The following is a 22,607-nucleotide window of genomic DNA, read 5'->3' on the forward strand; positions in this document are numbered from 1 at the left end:
ATAACTGATTTCTTTTATCGTTGCTATGATGTAAAGTACATAATATTTTTTTAATTCAAGATACTAGTATTCAGTTTAAAGTGACATTCAAAGGCTTAATTGGGTTAATTAGGCAAGTCATTGTATAACAGTAGTTTCTTCTGCAGATAATCAAATATACTGTATATATATAGCTTAAAGGGGCTAATAATCTAGAGCTAATAAAATAGGTCTCAAAATATTTAATCCTGCTTTTATTCTAGCCGAAATAAAACAAATAAGCCTTTTTTCAGAAAAAATATTATAGGAAATACTGTGAAAAATTCCTCTGTTAAACATCATTTGGGAAATGTTTATATATATAAAAAAATTCACAGGAGGGCGAATAATTTTGGCTTCAACAGATAATGGTTTTGAATAATCATGATTACAATTATGACCAAAATAATCGTGATTATGATTTTTTCCCATAATCGAGCAGCCCTAGTCAATGATGTAATTTCTTAGATCATACATTACTTATGGTAATATAATCAGAGTACTTTTGGATTACTTTTCTGCTAACCGTCGTTTGTAGTCACAAATATTGAAGCAAGATAATTAAGAAATATTTTGACAGATACAAAGAAAAAAAAATCTTCATTCTTTTTCAGCAACCTGAACCGTGTAAATAATATGTAATCATGTGATCCATAAAGTAACTATTCTGATTAGGAATTTTTAAAAAGTAGTTTACTAGTTGCAAGTACTGTACTTGATTTTTGAAATCTGTTTTCATAATCTGATTATGTTATTACCCAACTCTGTATGTATCTCACTGTGTGTGTGTGTGTCAGATTTTATTTCCAAGTAAAAAAAACGTTAATTAAACATTTACTCATACCACTGTGGATGGAAAATAAATGATCATCTTATTTGTGCTTTTTAACAGAAAACAAGAACGTGTTTTTTTTTTTATGTTTTGTAACATGTTTCCAACTTTCATTAGTCATACAAACTAACAAACCATAATTTAATAACATGAGAAAAGTAAAAAAAAAATAAAAAATGTATCTGATGTTGTATCAGATGCAATACTCACTCAATTGAGCTTGTAGATTAGTGATCCTGCGCCAAAAGTAAATGACCAAAGCTGCAATTACAGCCACGAGACATGCAACAATCCCTGCTACAGCACCTGAAGACCAACCTGAGGGCCCACCTATAGGAGAACCAGGAGTTGAAAAGATAAAGAAAGACTGTCAATAATATAAAGCTGTAATAACAAGTGTTGTTTTGTGATTGCTAAAAAAACATAAATCTTCAGACATTTGAGTAAAGCTGTGTATATGACGATGAATCTGATCTGAATATAAACACAAAATACTTTTTTTTTTTTTTTTTTTAAATATGCTAATTTTACAGGTGCCCCAAAGCTAAGTTAAGTTGTACCATCTTTGAATCAATTCAGCCGGTCTCTGATTTCTACTTTTAGCTTAGTTTAGCATAGATTAGTTTAGCATAGATTATTAAATCGGATTAGACGATTAGCATCATCTCGCTCAAAAACAACCAAAGAGTTTGGATAATTTTCCTATTTGAAGCTTGACTCTTCTGTAGTTATCATGTACTAAGACTGATGGAAAATGAAAAGTTGATATTTTCTAGGCTGATATGATTAGGAACTAGGCATGGGCCGGTTTAAGATTCTGACGATATGATAACCTTGAAGGCAAGGCAAGGCAAGTTTATTTAAATGCCACATTTCATACACAATGGCAATTCAAAGTGCTTCACATAAACAGGAATAAAAGAAACAAGTATAAGAAAAAAATAAATAAAATAAGCATAAATACAGATAAAATGTGTTATAAAAGAATGAAAAAGAAGAGAAAAACATAATAGTGGGATCTGTCGGACGTAGCACAGTGCTCATTCAGTAAAGGCACAGCTAATTCAATTCAATTCAATTCACCTTTATTTGTATAGCGCTTATACAATGTAGATTGTGTCAAAGCAGCTTCACATAAAAGGTCACAGTAAATAGGAACAGTGTAGTTCAGTTTGTAGTGTTTAAGTTCAGTTTAGCTCAGTTCAGTGTGGTTTAATAATCACTACTGAGAGTCCAAATACTAAAGAGCAAATCCAACGATGCGCAGCTCTACAGATCCCGAACCATGCAGGCCAGTGGCGACAGCGGAGAGGGAAAAAAAACTTCACTAATGGCGGAAGTGAAGAAAAAAAAAAACCTTGAGAGAAACCAGGCTCAGTTGGGCACGACCATTTTAATTTCTCCGCTGGCCAAACGTCTTGTGCAGAGCTGTAGTCTCAGTGGCGGAGGCTGGAAGCTGGCCTCAGCGAAGACTCGTCTGTCTCTGGAGCGTCACAGGAATCAGTCTCATGTTCTCCACTCCTCCATGACCATCACAGTAGCTGCTCAGGATTCGGCCAGGTCCAGGATATAAAAAACCTTGGGATCATCTCGTCGTTGGTCTTGGATCGAATCAGTCCAACGACGAGATGATCCCAAGGTTTTTCATATCCTGGACCTGGCCGAATCCTGAGCAGCTACTGTGATGGTCATGGAAAAGTGGAGAACATGAGACTGATTCCTGTGACGCTCCAGAGACAGACGAGTCTTCGCTGAGCTAAACAGATGTGTTTTCAGTCTTGATTTGAATGAGCCTAATGTTGGAGCACATCTGATCATTTCTAGAAGCTGATTCCAGCAGTGAGGGGTGCTGTTAATAGCTGAAGGCCAATTCACCCTGCTTTGACTGAACTCTTGGAATTTCTAGTTTATATGATCCTAAAGATCTGAGAGATCTGTTAGGTTTGTGTTCAGTCAGCATTGAGATTACTGCTCTAAATTATATATTCTTTTTAAATGTCTGGGTAAAAATCTAAAACCTTTTTTCCCCTTTGTACACAATATATTTTAATTTGGGAAACTTTTAAAGTATTTTGGACCAGTAAACATGTCAGGCTAAAAAAAATCTAATTAATTATGGACTTATGCTGTCTTCATTTGTTTCAGAAACACATATTTTTTTTACAATTTAAAATGGCATATTTGGATATTTCTTTCTGCCAGAGATACTGCTGTCCTAAAAACAAACAAGACAAAACAAAAAAATCTTACTCATTCCTTAGGAACAGTACAGCAGAAAATTTTGACGGTTTCAAAACCTTGACTTTTCCAAACTGCGGTATACCTTGAACACAGTTATTGTTCCATGCCTATTAGGAACTACACTCACATTCTGGCATAATAATCAAGGAACTTTGAACAGAAATTAGACCTGTATTCACATCAAACACTTCTAGTAACACTAATACGAGATCAACTGTGAATCTATGACAATGTTTACAAGTGAGCAAATAATGTGATTATTTTCAGTAATCGGTGTAAGGGATTAATCGCAATATAATGTTTACATATCAGAAGCAAAGCACTTAGTCCCGTTTATATACAGTTTCCATCATTCGTATTATGATTATTTGCCTTACCGCCATTTCTCACAAGCCTCACCTCACACTGTACCTCCACCCTCATCAGCGCACGCACATTTTGATCAGAATAATAAGATTAAGGCGTTTACATGTCTGTAAAATCGCCGTATTCCACCTATGTTAATACAATTATACTTACTGCAATTATGAGCCTAATCCAATTATTACATTTAAGGTAAAGGTAAAGTTTAATCACAATATTCCCAAAATCCCCTTATAACTGCATTAGGATGGCCCTTGTAATTGCATTCATTGACGAATGACAGTCATGTTAAGGGCATATAATAATAATAACCTTTATTTAACCAGGTAAGTCAATTGAGAACCAGTTTATTTATTTACAATGACGATCTTTTAGGCATGTTCACAGATACACATAAAAAAATATATATTTTTGTTTTTTCAACAAATAAGCAAAACTGAATTTTACAAACAAGCATTTTAAAAAGTGTTTTTTTTTTAACCAAGAGAAAGTGTTAGTGTGATCACTAGTAAGAAGAGCTTCCTTTAAAACCTTCATTTCTTTTCTTACCTGAAGTAGTAAATAAAATAACTGCGGAGTGAATCTTGGATGAGAAGAGGGTGAGTGAATTGTCAAGATTTTTTTAAACTCTTGTCACATGTGACAGAATTGTTCTACTCACCGTCATAGACAGCAACAGTGAATTCCTTGTGTATAGAGTATCTGCTTCTTATGATCTTCACATCATAAAATCCAGAGTCTGTTCTTCTGGGATTTATGATGGTCAGAGACCCAGTTTTCTTGTCCATCTGCAGTCCGCTATTCAAATTCAAGTCAGTGTCTTCAAACCTCCATTGTATTAAATCACTGACCATTATTTCAGTACCAGTCTGCAGCGTGACTGAAGCCCCCTCCTCCTCTATGATCAGTGATTTAAAATCCCCTGTAGCAACTGCAAACACACAATGAGAATTGAGGAGCAGTTATTTAAACATAAAGAAAATAAATTCACTGACAGTAATTTCACTTAACATCTCTTACTAAATCTAAGATTAAATTTAACAGATCTAACAATTGATCTGGTGTTCACTGAGCAGAACACAATAATGAAAAATGAATAATGAACTGAGAAATGTAGCATCTTTGATGCATGTAGACATTCCTAAATTCTTATACATTCACAAAAACAATGAGGAAAACAGACACTGCACATAAAATGGGCAGCAAAAAGTTGAACAAAAACAAGTGTACACCATTTGTAAAGCATGTACATTAATGTTCCAATGACGTCTTCAATCAATAACACACTTAATTTGATATAAAAGGAAACAACCATCCTAAAGTTTAGTTTGAGTAAAATTCTATTTCCCACCATTGTTTAGCTTAATCGTATTTTAGTTTTTAGAATTAGTTTTTCCTACTGGGCGAGTCAATGGTGACAGGGTTCAGCGCACAGCAAAATATGTTCTTCAGAAAAAAGAAACTCAAGGTTTAGGTTTGAGGTAGAGTAAATAGTGAGAAAATATACATTGGGTGAACTATCTCTTTAAATATATTATCTTTTTACCTCCTTCCGCATATTTCTTTTTATTTAATTTTCTTTTCGGCTTAGTCCGTTTATTAATCAGGGGTCGCCACAGAGGAATGAACTGCCTCCTTCTTTCCACATATTTATTTTTCATTTTCTGCTTAGTCCCTTTATTAATCAGGGGTCGCCACAGCGAAATGAACCTCCTCCTTCCTTCCACAAATTTTTCTGTGTTATTCAGCGGTTACCACTGTGACATAAGTACAGCCTAGTTGTTTTAAGGATAGTATAAAGTATAAACACTTTAAAGACTAATGATTGTGAGTTTGCTGCACTGTAATCCTTAAAGGCTTATGATAATAAGGACATGACACATGCAGTAACAACACACTTTTACACCGATATATTTGGTGTTTGACCCATGCACCAATTCCATTTTTTTTCAATAACATTAAGCAGCACATAAGGCTGTATCGAGCACTATATCGAGATTTGACTGTAATTAATTAATCATTAAAAATTTGTAATTTCATGTAATTTGCACAAAAAATAAAAAATAATATTTACACAAGATTAGACTTATTTTATTATACTTAAATATTTAAATACTTTAAATGTAAAATTACGCATTAACTTAAGCAGCTGTTTTCCCACGCTAACTGTCTGTTTCCCTGATGCATTGGTGTTGCTTTTTAAAATATATGCTCATATTTGCTATAACTTTGCATGAGCAGATCAAGTTCAGCTAGAGAAAGAAACACTGATCTCTTTTTTTCAGATGTTGCCATGGTCACTCGTAATATCTGCGCTCCATTTATAATGCCTATTTATAGTTGTGGTGTGCGCCAGGGGCCTTGCTAGACATAAAGCTCTACTGGGGCACGTACCCCCTTCCCCCATTATCCAACCCCGACCATATATATATATCTAATGAATATATAATAAATTTATTATATTTATTATAAATAAAAGTATTCTTATTATTATACAATTATTCTTCAAAATAATCTTAAATGTAACTGGAAAACAATGTCAAGACAACTGGAGTGATGCTAAGATCATTTAAGAAATTACTTTTGCATAAATATTAATTTCATTTGAATTAAATTCTATAGACAATTTAAAAAAATACAAAAAAAAAAAAAATGTGTTATAGGATTATCTGTTGTAGACTTGACACATGGCAGAGAATTATGTTTAAGTCTTACCTCCCTGACTCGTCATCCCTCCTTTTTGCTTCATACAAAAAATCTATCTGGAGGCATGCTTAGTCAGATCACCGTCATATTGTTTAAACTTTAGTTTTGTTGATTTGCAAAACAAAAAAGGCTGTTACGCTGGTTTTACAACGCATGAGCGGCGCGTAACAAGCAGGTAGCCTGCTTTTTTGGCGCGCATGTTAACTACTGGGACTCGCACTGGCAGAAGAGCAGCGTGTGCCAGAGGCGCGCGTGTTCTCTGCGCACACGCGGAGATGCGCCAGTTTGCTTTTTGATTACACACATTGCTTTCACCAGCATTGGTTCGGTTACACATAGAGAATAACGTCTTTATTTCGGAATTACCACTCTTAATAAATACACTTGCATATGAAGTAAATCATATCTCAATGCATTTACTGGGGCACTGGAGATTTTTACTGGGGCACGTGTGCGCGCTTAACTCTGAGTTGGTCTACTCAAAGTTGATTAACCAAATGCAGATCAGCTATTCTGAAACCGAAAACTCAGAGTTTAAATTTAAAGTTCAAGTTCAAGTTCAAGTTTAAATTCCGAGTAGGTTGAACCTCCTTACTGAAACAGGCCCCTGGTGATTACATTGTGGCCGCATGCTTTAGTGTTGTCTTGTGAACACGCGGTTAATGACTTCTCTCATTGGCTGCGTGTTCTAGTCTTGTTTTAAGTGAGCACATGGCTTGTGTTGCTTTTGTGTCATGGGCTTCTGTCTATTGTCTAGTCCCACACTTCTTGTTATTCCATTATTAGTTTATTCAGTTCACCTGTTTGTTTGTTAATTCTTTTTGCTTATAGTCTCCTTGTGTCTGCTGTCCTGTGCCAGTTCATCGTCGATTATTTCCTTGTCCTGTTGTGTCCAGCCCTGCTTTTCCCTGCCAGCCCAGCCCAGCCTAGTCTGTTTTTTGCCTTTTTGTTAATGTTTTCCCTCTCTGGGCTGTTTTTGTTGCTTTTGTTTTGGTTTAATTTATTGTTAATAAAACCCATCTAATTTACTGAAATTAAGTCCTCGCTCCCTTTCCCAACACCAAACGTGACAATGTTGGAGTTGGGGGATCAGTTTGTTTGAGTTCCTAATGATGGACCACACAGCTCCTAACGGAATCACTGACTATAATGAGCTTCATTGTCTTTAGTTATATAGGTCATGCTGCTCACATCTGATGTTAATGAAGTTAATGAAAGAAAACGTAATAATAAATTAATAATATAAAAATTATTCATATTGCATTTTTACAATTCCTAAGCCTTACAACAAATGTGCCAAGTTCAATCATTTACACAGTTCTAATATAAATACGTATTACTATATTGACGGACTCACCGGTCACGTTGTATGACTGGTGTATGGTGTATCCGCTGCTGCTGATGTCAACTTCATAATCTCCAGCATGTTCAGTTCCGATGTCTGCGATGGTCAGCGATCCAGTCGTATAATTGAGAAGTAGTTTGTCTTTGAACCTCTTATCAGTATCATCATAAATAAGGATATTTCCAGACTTCATTTCAGCTATAGTAGAGTTGTGATGTTTAAACCTCCACCGTATCGCACTAATTCTCTTCATATCAGGAAGACCAGTGAGTAAAGTGATGTAATATCCCTTTACCAATGATACGGTTTTCACAGAGTCATCAGACACAACTGAAGAAGAAAAAGGAAGAGTTACTAGAAAGGAAGATTCATGCTGCAATGGTTCAGATCTTCTCTGGAGATTCAATTGATCCTATTCGCTTAATTTTTCGGAAGTGCAAAACATGAATCACATAAATCAATTCATCCAACATAATAACAAATGAGAGACGAAACTGTTAATTATTTTTCTTAAATTTCAGATCATCTAAAAAGATTAACAGTTTCTTTTATTTTACCACAGCATTTTCAATGGAGTTTCTGCGCTCGTCTGCTAATCTTGACGACGCTTAGGTTTTAAAAGTCTTTCATCTCGTTTTACACTTGAACAACTAAATGAATGCTTACGTCTATTTGACTGATTGTATTTTAATTACATTACAACATCAATGTTGTAAAAGGAAATTAAATTTAAAATAGTCATATAATACTTTTAAGACGGGTAGTCGAGCTCCAGAGGAGGATTGCAATTTTTCAGTAATTCTTAGAGCATATGGCAGAGGGCACGAAGTTTCACTATATTATAAATGGTTGGTGGAAAAGATGGGTTGTAGTTTCTATTCTGCTCTTAAAACTGTTTGGAGTAAAGAGCTAAATTTTTTTAAAAAATTGCCAAAACTGTAAAGTAATGTCAAGGAATTTAGGAGTACGCTTAAAGAGCCCATATTATACATGAAATAGGGTCATATTTAGGTTGTAAGGGTCTCCAACAACAGTCTAATATGCATGCAAGGTCATAAAACACTTTGATGGTCTTATAATCTGCATTTATTTTTACCTAATTATCCCAGCGACTCCCATATGAATCGTTCAGCGATTCATTTGTTCCCAACCCCCTCCTCAGCGCGAAGCTAATCTGCGCTGATTGGACCGATGACAGCCTGCTGCGATTGGTCGACAGTGACAGGCTTCAGCACGAGACAGAGTGAAATGCCCAGCTGGTAATCAACTATATAAAAGTAGTCACAGTGCACACGCGCTTCATAGTGTAAGGCTTTTTTCACACACACACACAACCCTCCTCAGAAGAACTGGGGAGATCGACGCGAGTCTCTCTCTCTCTCTCTCTCTCTCTCTCTCTCTCTCTCTCTCTCTCTCTCTCTCTCTCTCTCTCTCTCTCTCTCTCTCTCTCTCTCTCTCTCTCTCTCTCACACACACACACACACACACACAACGCTCCTCAGAACTAGGGAAAGCGACGCGAGTCTCCTGTCTCCTAGCTTACGATCGCCATAGCAACGACAAACGGCAGTGGAACGCGAGCTCACAAAAGCATTCAACGTTAAATCCATAAACAAAGCGGCACGTGTCGCGTTTTTAACGTGGCTTACATGTGATAAGAGAATATAAAGAGTTACCGCGTCTACTGTACCAGGTTAACAAGTAACAAAACACAATAAATACATAATTTGCAAGCTAGAGTAAACGAGGCAACAATTTTAATCGCACTTACTTACACTAGTGAATAAACCTCAACCACTGACTCTTCACAGTTTCATCTTTGGGTAGAGACTGTCAATATTATCCATCTGAGCACAGCGTGACTTCATTGGACCGGCGGCGTCTGTGTGTGTGTGTCTAGTGTTTTTTCTGTGTTAGTGGGCGGGGCCGCAGGTTTCAAATCTCCCTGGTTTGCGCGCGTAACTACTGGCGAGGCTTGTGTTTCGTGGCTGCCTCATCGCGAAACACCTAATGACTCGTTATCAAGACGACTCGTTTGAAGCACTATGAGTCGACTCTTTTATAGATGAATCAATAGTTTTAAACACTGTACACTTACAGATTTAAGCCTTAGCTGGATATTTCACTTCACTTAGAGCTGTGTTACACACTACATGGAAGGGCATTTTCAAAAACCCATAATATGGGCTCTTTAATACAATTAAAAATGTGTGAAATGTGAAAGCGAAAAAGGAGACTTGATACATGCCCTGTGGTCCTGTTCTGAAATACAGGAATTCTGGGTTAAAGTGCATAATTACATTCAGGATGTTTCTGGATGCTGCTTTTCATTTTGTCCTAACATATGTACTGGGAGACCCGTTGGTGTTGGGATCTGGCGTGAAGATGCACTCAAAAAAAAATACTTTTTTTTTTTTGCTCCTTCAAACAACTTATTAAAAATTATAAAAAATTTTGAGATTTCATTGAGACAGCTTAATTTTTTTATGTTCAATCCACATAAATGTGTTAAAAGTGTTAAGTTAACTTAATTTGTGTTGGGACAACGTGAATGAATTGTGTGAAACCCTGTGTGGATTCAAATTTTTTGACTGTTTCCAATCTAAGTATTTTGATTAGACGACAAATCATTATAAGGTGATGGTGTTCAGCAGGTCCACCATCATTTCAAGAATGGGTTACAGAACTGGGGAAGGTGGCAGCATATGAAAAAATGACATATAGATTACTTGATAAACTGGATGTTCATCAAAGAAGATGGGGAAATTATTTGGCATTTTTGGAAAATGAATAAGGTCACTGTGGTGAGACGCACTGTAAAAGTGTAAATATCTTATTTCATTTATTATTATTGTATTGATATTGTATTTATGTAATTTTTACATTTATTTTTACTACTATTATGTTCTGTATGTGTGTTTGTTTTTAATTTTTATTTATTGAGTTATCTGTATTTACTGTACTTATGATAGCAACATCTAATTACAGCCACTCTGCCGCTGTTGGGGAGGGGAGGGAAAAGGGGATGTTAAAAGGAGGTAGAAATGTGTAAACTGGTTGTATTTTTAAATTATTGAAGAAACAAAAAAAAATTTAATCATAGAAAATAGACATATAACCCTTTCACCTGGAAGTTTATCATTGGCGGAAAAGCTCTAGCTGTGCATAAAGCCCAATAAATGTGATAAGAGGAAAAGACCATCCCTGAACAATGGCAAACATAGTCTTTATAATGTTGCATGGTATGAACAAATGGCTTGTTAAAACAAATGCATATGATGGATCAACAGTAGACACAAATACATAATGCATTATTATTTTTCCGCTGATGTCATCGTTGCTTGTATTAATGACATACAGTTTAACTGTAAACTATTTTTAGGAGTGTTCAGTATCAGTGTGGGTCTTGAGGAATCTGCCATAACCATGTATAAACATGTATATACATTTAAACAGTTTCCTTGACTAGATTATAGCAGCTGCAATAAAATGCGATGGGACAAAAAGAGATACAAAATAAGTCCAACCAACCAGAACATGTATTAATGTGTATTAACGTGATCAGGGCCGAAGCGAGCGCAACTGACGCTCTAGGCAAACAACGATCATGCTGCCCTTACATGAATCAAGGGGGGGGGGGGGGGGGGGGGGGTATATAAAGATTATAGATATGGTGGTGTTGCTATCGTCGAAAGAGCAGACGGAAGGGGGGGAGGGGGTAATTGGGATGTGGGTTGGGGTTGATGAAGGTTCACCAATGATGTGCAAAACCCAGAACCCACCGAAACAGTGTCAACAATGCAAAGAAAATTTGTGGCTCAGATCTGCTTCATAAAAAGTGTATTGCCATTTATTACATGGCTCCCTGTAATACTTGATTCTAATTGGTCAATCAAAACATACCGAGGTATGTTATTCCCTTATTACATTCAATTAAGCTGATAACACAGGCTCATCCAGGTACTATGGATCAAATTGACCAGTAGTGGTCGAACATTCAGAGCAGCATGGTGGCTCAGTGGTTAGCACTGTTGCCTTGCAGCAAGAAGGTCGCTGGTTCGAGTCCCTGCTGGGTCAGTTGGCTTTTCTGTGTAGAGTTTGCATGTTCTGCCCTTGTTCGCATAGGTTTCCTCTGGGTCCTTCGGTTTTCCCCACAGTCCAAACACATGCGCTATAGGTGAATTGGAAAACTAAATTGGCCGTAGTGTAGGTGTGTAAATGAGTGTGTATGGGTGTTTCCCAGTATTGGGTTGTTGCTGGAAGGGCATGCGCTGTGTTAAACATAAGCTGATAAGTTGGTAGTTCATAAGGGACTTTAGGCCCGTTTCCACTGAGTGGTATGGTACGGTTCGGTTTGGTACGCTTTTATTGCCGTTTTCACTGTCAAAAGGCATACCGTACTGTACCACTTTTTCGGCACCCTTTCGAAAGGGTACCAAACACGAGAAAGGGTACCTAAAGGTGGAGCCAAACGCGCAGCTGAACATTATTGTTTTACAGAGATACGACATTCGCTTACGCCACAAGCCAGAATGAAAACAAAAAACCCGCCATGTTTAAAATACACTGCGAGATATTACAGCGGAATTATAAATACATATAATAACGAGCCATGGTCGATCTGGGCTCAAACAAACCTTGCCGTCATCTTGATGAACATCCACAAAGCCAAGAAGAAGAGCAGATTTACCCTGTGCCTCATAGTTTTTTACGAGGCAGTCTGAAGTGCGAGCGGTTTCACTTTCTTCCTTGCATTCGCCGCGCGTCTATATCTGAAATAACAAACTGCTTGAGCTGATGATAATAACCTGCGCTTGATTATTGACTTGCTTTTGAAACCTGATCCTGTCAGACACTGACAAACGCGAGAGTGAAGCGTGAAGAAACAAAGGAGAAGCCGGAAAAAAGGAGCACATTATTTTTCAGCAAACATGAACAAAATGCCATCTATAACTATTATCTTCACCTTCTGGACTAATATAAACCGGGAATGATGGAATTGTTCTCTAACAGAGGCTACATGTGCTGCTGAAGATTACAGACAGAGATGAGAGGTTTTCACAGACTGTAGGCTATATTTTGTGTTGTTTTGAACCTAAATACAGACGAAATGTCTGCTATATGTAGTTCTTCTGTAGTTGGTAACATCAGAGACTGTAAGGGGTCTGTATGTGTTTATATATGTTCATTTATTTAGTTATTTAATATAATTACAGACGTTACAGTAGGCTGATCTTTGATCTGCAGTTATAATTAACTCATGTTCATTGAAAAATTAGTAATAAACATTTCTACACAAGTATTTATGTGTGTAAAGCATCTGTTTTGTGAGAAGTGCTTCTCATATGATATGTGAGCGACCTGTACAGCTTTATTGTAGACATTTCCTCCAGCGAGAATGACGTCGACTGAAACTTTCTGTCCTACACCACGCCCACCAAAAGGGTACCCTTGTTAGTGGAAACGCAAGCTTGATAAAGGTGACCCGTACCGACCCGAACCGTACCGTACCAGTTAGTTGAAACGAGCCATAAGCCGAAGGAAAATAAATGAGTGAATGAATGAATAAACAAGTACATTCATATCCATATTAATATGCTTTTGTCACTTCACTGTTCTTGACTGATTGGTGCAATGTTGAATCAAGTAGACTTTCTTCATAATTATGAATTGTAGATCATAATTTTTTCATAATTAAAAAGTTAGTAAATTTTACAGCCCAGATCAATGCTTCGTCTAAAATTGTTTACTTTTGTGGAAAAGTAGCCATGTAAAGAGTGAGATAATGTACATCTAGCCTATTGCTAAAGAATAAACAATAAATGAAGCCCTTCAGTCGTATAACACAGCTGCTGATAAACATGTTGAGCTTTATTCTATGAGAACAATCAATGGATGTACTTTATCCCATTCATATGTAATCAAACACTGTTTGGTTTACTGTTTTTATTGTCTACTTCGTTTTAAAATGATACAAGGCACCTCTTCCTTTTGAGATTTGAAGTTATTTATGCAAAAAAGTAAATTATAGATTTCAAATGCGTATACTCACCACTGACTTTGAAATTCTTTTTGCCGCCAATTCCGTTGGACACTTCATAATCACCAGAGTCTGATGTCATGATGTTCGTGATGGTGAGATCTCCAGTCTGACTATCAATCTTTAGTCTGTCTTTGAATTTCCAATCAAGCACTTCCTCAAATACTTTAGTTACATTGGCTTTTCTTTTGATTCTAGCAAGGAGGTCGCCTTGAGCTCCAAACCTCCAGTCTATCATATTATCTTCCTGCATTTTAGGATCAGTGTAGAAAGTGACTGAATCTCCACCCTTCACTGATACCTCCTCAGCAAACACACCTGAAAACAAAGATGACAGTTCCGTTACACAGAATTTTTCCTGATTATAAAACATTTCCAAAATACAAATAATTTAGACTTATTAGAATCTAATAATCTAATACATTGAATTATTTATAATTTTGTTCATAACTACTTTGAGAAGTACATTTTGACACATAGCTTTAATATATTTTGAAAACCCAGTTTTGCTTTAAAGTACTGTTGTTAATGAAAACACCCGCATCATGCATGCTTCAATATGGGTGTAATAAACAAAACCATGCTCATTCAGAATATTTCTGTAATGCCAAAGTTGGCATCATTTTCCTTGTGTCGTCTGTGTCACATAATCCCTTAAAAATCATTCCAATATGGTGATGATCAACAAATTATTGCTTTTATTATCAGCATAGAAAATGACTGTGCTGCTTCAAAATTATGCAGAATCCAGGAAAAACATTTCTTTTCTTTTTTTTTGAGTAAAAAATAGATGGCTGAGAGGGATCATATGTGCTATAAATGAAAAAACAGAAAAATACTAACACATGAGAAAACATACATTTGACAAAACACATGGCAAAGCACATCCATGACTTCATTTCAGCCTCACATTCTCTAAAATCAGTTTTTAATACAATGAATGTTTTCAAATGCGCTGAATGTTTTTGTTTTCTCTTTCCAAGATTTTGTTTGCACTTCAAAGTGTGCAAATCAGAGCAGGTACCAATTGCGAGCACCATGTAGTGTTGGACGATCTAATGGTACTAGAATGGTATCGCAACACTGTGCTTTTAAAAATAATATTATACCTCATTTTATTAGTACTGGTATTTTAAGAGGAACTGCTATAGTTCCTATTGATCGACAATAGGGGGAGTGTGAAGGCAGCGCACTGCTTCTATGGCATATTTAGTGCCTGTCAAATGTTGTATTTCCACTTAGAATGACTCTGGCTTTATTGGTGATAAAACTAGAGACAGTCGCCAAGTGTACTTTGCAGCGATGTGACAGACAATGTGATTAATATCCAGAAGTCTGGCAAATTATCAGAAATTTTTATTTGTATTATTTGTTCTGTTTATATTTTTCTAAATGACCAATGTGTCAAGCATCACAAAGTTCTATCACAAACAAAAAAAATTGAAAATGTAAAGCTGCTTTTTTTGTGAAAGCACAAACACTTAGTGTGTATAAATTTAAATTACACAAAAGTGCTCACCATTTAAACAAAACAGCTTTATGAATGAAGAAGGAGTAAAAAAATAAAACTCTAGTATATATTAATTATTAACCTGCATGCTAGTTTGCTAAAATATACTAACATCTTATTTGTAAACTCTCTTGTTTGTCAATTTGCTTTCTTGTTTTTTTTTCAGCCATAGTATTTATTCATTCATTCATTTTCTTTACGGTTTAGTCCCTTTATTAATCTGGGGTCACCACAGCAGAATGAACCGCCAACTTATCCAGCATATGTTTTACGCAGCGGATGCCCTTCCAGCTGCAACCCATCTCTGGAAAACACCCATACACACTTATACTCTACGGACAATTTAGCCTTCCCAATTCACCTGTATCACGTCTTTGGACTGTGGGGGAAACCGGAGCACCTGGAGGAAACCCACGCGAATGCTGGGAGAACATGCAAACTCCACACAGAAACGGCAACTGACCCAGCCAAGGCTCGAACCAGTGACTTTCTTGCTGTAAGGCGACAGCACTACATACTGCACCACCGCGTCACCCCAAAATATTATACAAAACGAAAAAATTACAAATTATAATTTCAATTAAAATGTATATATTTGTCTCTTGATTTCCACTCTTTATTATCATTTTCTTCGGGTGTAATAATGTTTGGTGCCATCTTACATTATTTTGTAAAACTAGCTCCAGATTTGGTTTGGTACTGTAGGAAATAGATTTTCCCCTCCCCACGTTCAGCAGTTGACGAGCTGCATCAAATTGACGAACATCTAACTACGAGTTTTCTATCTAAAGAACAAAGTTTGGCTGCAGCTGAGGAAATATCAGTGTGGTTAGAAAAAGGGGGAAGACAAGATTCCAAAACAGGACTATGGGTCGGTCCTACAGGTAGACCAATTATGCCTGCAAATTTAGCAGGGAAAGTCCTGACAGAGGCCCACTCTCTGGCTCACAGCAGTGAGAAGGATATGACTAAACGAGTGTCTCAATGGTGGCACCCTTTCATGCCACACATGATAAGTGGAGTAATAGCCTCTTGTCAAACATGTGCAGAATTCAATGTCAAACCAACCTCCAAACCCACTGCAGGACATTTCCCCACAGATAGGGGTCCAGGGTGTACAGTAGTCATGGACTTCACTGACATGATCACAAGAGTAAACGGAAAAAGGTATCTGCTGGTCCTAGTAGACCAATTTACTGGTTGGCCAGAAGCTTTCCCATGCGCTAGGGAAGATGCAGTTTCTGTGGTAAAATGTTTGATCAACCAATACATTCCAAGGCATGGGTTCCCTCGTACAATCAGGTCAGACAATGGCACTCATTTCAAAAATGAACATCTGGCGGATGTAGAAAAATTGTTAGGTTTAAAACACCGGTATGGAGCTGTATACCACCCACAAAGTCAGGGAAAAGTGGAGCGCCTCAATCTAACGCTAAAAAACAAACTGGCAAAAATTTGTCACAAGTCCAAATTGAATTGGGTAGATGCACTTCCCATTGCACTAATGTCAGTACGCTGTTCTATTAATCGAACTACTGGTTTCACTCCATTTGAATTGGCAACAGGAAGACAATTCCCGGGCCCATGGGCACCCTTGTATGGTGGGGACACTGACTCACCACAAATGTATCATGATAAAGTATGTGCTGTGATTAACATGTTCTCTCCGCAGAAAAATTGGCCAACAGAGAGTGAGACAGCCAGGCCTGCAGAAAACACAACGCTGTGGGTGAGATTGAAACAACACAAACGAAAATGGTCTAGTCCCAGGTGGTCTGAACCGTTACGAGTCACGGCTAGGACATCCCATTGTGTGCAATTAGCAGGTAAAGGCACAACATGGTATCATTTGTCTGCTTGTATGTTCTGTCCTTCTCCAGATAGGACTTTGGCGGATGTCAGAGTTGACCTCAGGAGAGGTCAAAGAGAGGGAGAAGGAGAAGGAGACACTGAGGAGCCTGAGGAGCCAGAAAAATTCACTGAGGAGCCAGAAAGAGAGGGAGAAGGCGGGGAAAGAAGCGGACAAATAGAAACAGCCCCAGCCCCCAGAACACAGCTAAGCGCAACCCCTGTATTTAAAATCTTGCAACGAACTGGAGACTTGCTTCAGACGCCAGAACACATTCCCATTGCACATTGTATAAGTGCTGATTATGCACTGGGAGCTGGGGTAGCTAAACAAATTAGAGACAAATACGGTGTAGAAGAATTGAACACTTCAGTCGCCCAACCAGGGGATTGTATCAAAACTACACACGGTCCACGACAAATTTACCATTTGGTGACCAAATGGTGGTGTAGGGACCTACCCACCTACGAGCATCTCGAGGCTAGTCTGATAAAATTGTGTTACCAGTGTAAGAAGGATCAAAACAAAATATTGGCTATACCAAAATTAGGGTGTGGATTAGACAAACTAGACTACATCAAAGTAAAAGAAATCATTGAGAAAGTATTTAAAGAGGGCCACATTCAGATAATTCTCCTAACAAAATGAATATAAACAAGATGGTGGTGGCCTGGGGAGCAATGTTGGTGATAATCCTATGGGTAATCTGTCATATGAAAGTCAGAGGGACAACAAAGGAAAAACGTAGTGTAAAAGAAAGGGGGGGAACAGGGGTGCGTATTACCTTAGAAAGGGAAGAGGGAAAGGATGGGATGTGGCAGTTTGATCTCTGTCAAGTAATAGATTGCGGGAGGGATCAATTGGCATGGAGGGGATATGATGTTTATGGGTGCTTGTGGCCCACTGCCACTACGCCCCCGAATGGTCCCTGGTGTCATACCTGGCATGATGTAAATTGGAAGACAGCCCCAGGGTTCACAAAAAATCTGTTAAAAAATAGTCCTTTAGCCAAAATAGACAGCATCCAAAATCGACTTAAGTTGTTTAGAGGATACCAGCATAGTTGGGGAGGATGGAAAAACACGCTGATTATATCACTAAAAAATGGTAATGATGCAACTAACACATACATAACTCTAGGGGTGGACGTAACAGGAAAAGACCCGCTGGGGTTGATGAAAATTTCCATAAAAAAGCCTGAACCCACAGGGGCGCCAACAATTACAGACCTAACAAAGAAAAAGGTAATACAGAGCACTGACTATAGCAATCTGACCCCACTAGATCTGATGACTCTGGAGACAGGCTATCACGAAACAAATTTATGGTTAGAATGGGTGACAAACGCAGCCGAAGAATTAGGATTTGAGGGGTGCCTAGCCTGCGCAGCGGGAAGGCCACAATTAAATACTGAACCTGCCCCATTACATGATCATGATAGTTGGGGGTATGAGTGTATGTTAAAATTAACCAAAGAAAAGAGCCCCAAAAACTGCACTGCCCTCAGTAAACTATACCCACCAACTGGAAATGAATCATCAATGGGAGTTGCATTAATAAGAAGAAAGGGTAACTATACCTGTTTCAATTTAACTACCTCCAGTGCATCCAAAATACTAGTGGGAACATTTAAAGCGGAATGGTGTGGGCAGGTGATTCAGGAAGGCCATGACAAACTAGGAGGATGGGGCAGAGCGGGTTTGTACTATGCGTGTGGGGAAAAGGTGGTGTTGGCTAGAATAGAGCCCACCATGGAAGGAGTATGTGCTATGATAAGGGTTGCTGCTCCTATGGTCATGATAGGAAATAGGGCTATAAATGGGCATAAAAACAGGCGAAGAAGGTCAGTAAATAGTGATTTCGATCTAACACACAATAGCCCCACTTACATAGACGCAATTGGTATCCCCAGGGGAGTTCCAGATGAATATAAATTGGCTGATCAGGTAGCAGCAGGGTTCGAAAATATACCTGTGATAGCTGCAGTGTTCCCCGTGACTCCAAGTAAAAATGTAGACAGAATAAACTACATACATTACAACGTGCAGAGATTATCAAATCTCACTAGAGATGCTGTGTCAGGATTAAAGGAACAATTGGCTGCTACATCTTTGATGACAATTCAAAATCGACTGGCTTTAGACATGTTATTATCAGAAAGGGGCGGAGTTTGCTCCATGTTTAAAGACACCTGTTGCACCATCATACCAAACAATACTGCCCCTGATGGTTCCGTATCCAGGGCTCTGGAGGGACTAAAAGAATTGTCAAATGAAATGAAAGCTAGCTCAGGGATAGAGAATGCTGTGTCTAAATGGATGTCTGATATGTTTGGGGAATGGAAGGGGGTGATTATTGCTATGTTAACATCAATGGGTGTTTTCCTAGGAATTTTGGTGACATGTGGTTGTTGCTGTATTCCTTGTATCAGAAGTTTGATGAATAGGCTGATAATAACTGCAATTGAAAAGAAAGAAAGTCCACCTCCTTATCAGATGCCTCTTCTTGCTGCAGCGGAGGGGGATGACGTGATGGAGGAAGTAGAGGAGGAACTATTGGATATGGTGTGATCTCTTACGAGATCAAGAGAGGGAATTGAGGGATTATATTTTTAAATGGAATATATATATAATTGTAGGAAATAGATTTTCCCCTCCCCACGTTCAGGATTCGCTTGAAAGTAGACGCAGAGAACTTAGCTTTATCAAGTAATTGAATTTAATAAAAAGAGAATCAGATCAACAATGTCTGAGCTCAGGAGTACAAAACAGCCACAATGCAAAAGACACACCGGGCAGTCCAGTAATGCCGTTCAGTAATATCACAGTTGTTTTTGTTTTGCTGCCTCCTCCCCTTTTCTTTATAGCCTCCAATCCATTGTTCGCCTGCCCATCATCAGATTTCATCTCAGCCAGTCAGAAGCAGCCAGCAGCCTGCACACACAGAGAATTTCCCTTCCCCTCCCCAAATACATTTTTTGCTTTCGTTTCTCTAGAAAAACCTCTTGTCTGGTTCTGTGGAAAAACCCCACCCTGAAAACGAAACTTAAGCAATAGGCACAATCATTTCAATATTTCAAGCAGTGAGCATTTCATTAGTAAAAAGCAAAACTTCTTTAAGAGAAAGATACATTTTCAATACATTTTTTAAAAATATAATCCCATTTAAAAATATAATCCCTCAATTCCCTCTCTTGATCTCGTAAGAGATCACACCATATCCAATAGTTCCTCCTCTACTTCCTCCATCACGTCATCCCCCTCCGCTGCAGCATTACAGACTCCAAATGTACTTACTAATGTACATGCACAAATATAATACTGTATAGCATCTTACAGAAAGTATCAATTTACGGGTGAAATAATTCATGCTATTTATTACTTTGTAAATATTTATTTGTAGATTATTTATTTTTATGTATATATATCCTGTTTATGTCAAGTCTCCATTTTGTTATTATAGACAACTTAATTTATTGTCGTCTGCAGTTATATTGTTTATTGTTATATTTACATTTATTTCTATATTTATTTTCAAGTTATGTAACGTTAGGCTTATCAAACATGTCAACATGCCCTGCTGAAAAATCCAGCTTAAACCAGCCTAGGTTGGTTGGCTGGTTTTAGCTGGTTGATCAGGCTGGTTTTAGAGGGGTTTTGGCCATTTCCAGGCTGGTTTCCAGCCATTTCTAGCTTGGCCTTAGCTGGTCAGGCTGGAAAATGACCAGCTAAATCCAGCTAAAACCAGCCTGGTTTAAGCTGGACATAGCTGGTTTTGGCTGGGCTCCCAGCCTGGCCAGGCTGGTCAAGCTGGTTTTAGCTGGTCATCACCCAGCCTGACCAGCTAAGACCAGGCTGGAAATGGTGGAAACCAGCCTGGAAATGGCCAAAACCCCTCTAAAACCAGGCTGGTCGACCAGCTAAAACCAGCCAAGGCTGGTTTAAGCTGGATTTTTCAGCAGGGTGTAGTCTAATCTAGATGTTTATTTTGAACGTATGTCAGTTATGCAATATGATTTAATGCATTTACAACGACTACCAAGTCTTTGGTACTTTATTTCAGCATTGGATAAAACATTTATACTGGGCATATAAGAAAAGCATCAATATGACCCGCTGAAATAACGACGGTCAAAACGCCAACACGTATCTGGTCTTATGTTTGTTATGGACTTAACGCTAATGGAGAAAACGCTTAACTCGATATTTTCCACTCTATTTATGGAAGTAGGGCTCGTTTTTACAGTAGTTAATGTTAATTGCAAGTCAAATCTCACAAAAATTTGGGTTTATTTGGTCCATGTTTAGGTACATAAAGCCGTTCTTCACGTTAAGCGTTTTAGAACGCCCACCATTAAGCCAAACGTAGCTACCTTTTACTCAGTTTTCACTTTGTAGCACAACCGTATTATATAAACGTGGTTCAGTTAATTTAATTGGAAGTTCACCAAACTAGAAGAGCAAACCTTGTCAAGCAGTAGTTACTTGCGAAAAATTTGGGGGGAAAAAATGAAAAGACAACCCTTTATCAAAAGTGAAACCGAAAGTTCTTAAAATGAGAACCAAATCTTACCTTCCAACAACAGCGAGAGCAGAAAGAAAAGTAGAACGTTTCCCATAATGTACTATACTTTATAGCACAATAGTTTTGAAGTTGATTCGTCGATTATATTTGTAGTTCCTGTTTATTTGCTTTTGGGTGTGGCAGATTAGCGAATGAACCCCCTGACAGAGAAAATCTAAAATGCAAAAACCAAATGCGGATCGACAAAACGTTCGTACAGACGAGAACGTTGATGCATTTAATTTATTCTATCTATACTTTGAACGAGATAACAGCTGTTTATCTGTTAGTATTGTGGTGAAAATGAAATGGCCGAATCCTAGACCTTTTCTTCGAGGTTTTCCAGCAGCTTGCATGAAACAGCATTGTACATTAACGCCACCTTCTGGATTATGCTCTTGCTGAGCTGTTACTCCGCTACTTCATCTATCTTTCAGATCTAATGCAATATTAGCCTAAATAAAAACCGTCGAAACATTCACAGTAGGAAAAACAAATACTAAGGAAGTCAATGGTTACTGGTTTCCAACACTGTTTATTTTTTTTTGTTCAACAGAAGAAGGAAAAAATTATTTAAAACAAGTGGTGGATGATGGCAGAATTTTCCTTTTTGGGTGAGATGCAGTATAAGATGCGTTTATCAATACGCAGGAAGGCAAGAAGATATAATATAAAGATAAATGTTTGCAACAGACAGTAACAGACACATTAGATGTGGACCTCAGCAGACACAAAAAAGACAACCCACTGTGAAAAAAAAAATGCCGGAACTCGAGGTGAGAAATGCTGTAAATGCACTTGTCACAAACACAAACTAGCTCTAGCCATATAAAGAGTAGCATCTTAATAAATTATAGACCATCTCTACAGGATTTCAACATTTCTGATCTATGGAAGAAAATGTTTTGCTCATATGTCATTTGCTGTTTGTGTCTGCTTGGTAAGTTTTTAAACTTTTTAAAAAATGTTCTTAGTTTCAAAAGTACAAGACACCTATGTCTATGTCAGATATCAGCCATTTGCAATGAGTCAAAGAGAAAGGACTTACTGAAAAGTTTGAATTTTTAAATGCTAAATACTTAACCCATAAAAAACCCACGATTACTCAGGTCTGGAATGGACTTTTTAATGCATTATGCC

General features: G+C 37.7%; 2 protein-coding genes across 2 annotated transcripts; one reads left to right on the plus strand and one right to left on the minus strand.

Annotated features, from left to right (window-relative positions):
* Nucleotides 1-1,043: 1,043 nt before the first annotated feature.
* LOC130216581 (uncharacterized) lies at nt 1,044-21,817 on the minus strand. The gene is made up of 5 exons (XM_056448476.1): nt 21,477-21,817; nt 13,558-13,863; nt 7,518-7,835; nt 4,116-4,385; nt 1,044-1,180 (listed from the first exon to the last, which is right to left on the minus strand). Exons 1-5 carry the CDS (start codon nt 21,520-21,522, stop codon nt 1,044-1,046), a joined length of 1,077 nt encoding a protein of 358 aa, XP_056304451.1. The 5' UTR covers nt 21,523-21,817.
* On the plus strand, nt 16,330-19,520 carry LOC130215693 (uncharacterized). The gene is made up of 2 exons (XM_056447526.1): nt 16,330-17,013; nt 17,044-19,520. The coding sequence occupies exons 1-2, from the start codon at nt 16,560-16,562 to the stop codon at nt 17,550-17,552; spliced, it is 963 nt and encodes a 320-aa protein (XP_056303501.1). The 5' UTR covers nt 16,330-16,559; the 3' UTR covers nt 17,553-19,520.
* Nucleotides 21,818-22,607: the final 790 nt, after the last annotated feature.

This window comes from Danio aesculapii, chromosome 22 (assembly GCF_903798145.1).
Source record: "Danio aesculapii chromosome 22, fDanAes4.1, whole genome shotgun sequence".
Lineage (NCBI taxonomy): Eukaryota > Metazoa > Chordata > Actinopteri > Cypriniformes > Danionidae > Danio > Danio aesculapii.

Excerpts from the sequence above, each read along its gene's own strand:
- LOC130215693 (XM_056447526.1), top strand. The coding sequence starts at position 16,560 with ATGTCAGTACGCTGTTCTATTAATCGAACTACTGGTTTCACTCCATTT. Across the intron at positions 17,014-17,043 it reads AGAAGGAGACACTGAGGAGC|CAGAAAGAGAGGGAGAAGGC; the intron begins CTGAGGAGCCAG and ends TCACTGAGGAGC.
- LOC130216581 (XM_056448476.1), bottom strand. The coding sequence starts at position 21,522 with ATGGGAAACGTTCTACTTTTCTTTCTGCTCTCGCTGTTGTTGGAAG. Across the intron at positions 13,864-21,476 it reads GCTCTCGCTGTTGTTGGAAG|GTGTGTTTGCTGAGGAGGTA; the intron begins GTAAGATTTGGT and ends CTTTGTTTTCAG. Across the intron at positions 7,836-13,557 it reads AAAGAATTTCAAAGTCAGTG|TTGTGTCTGATGACTCTGTG; the intron begins GTGAGTATACGC and ends TTTCTTCTTCAG.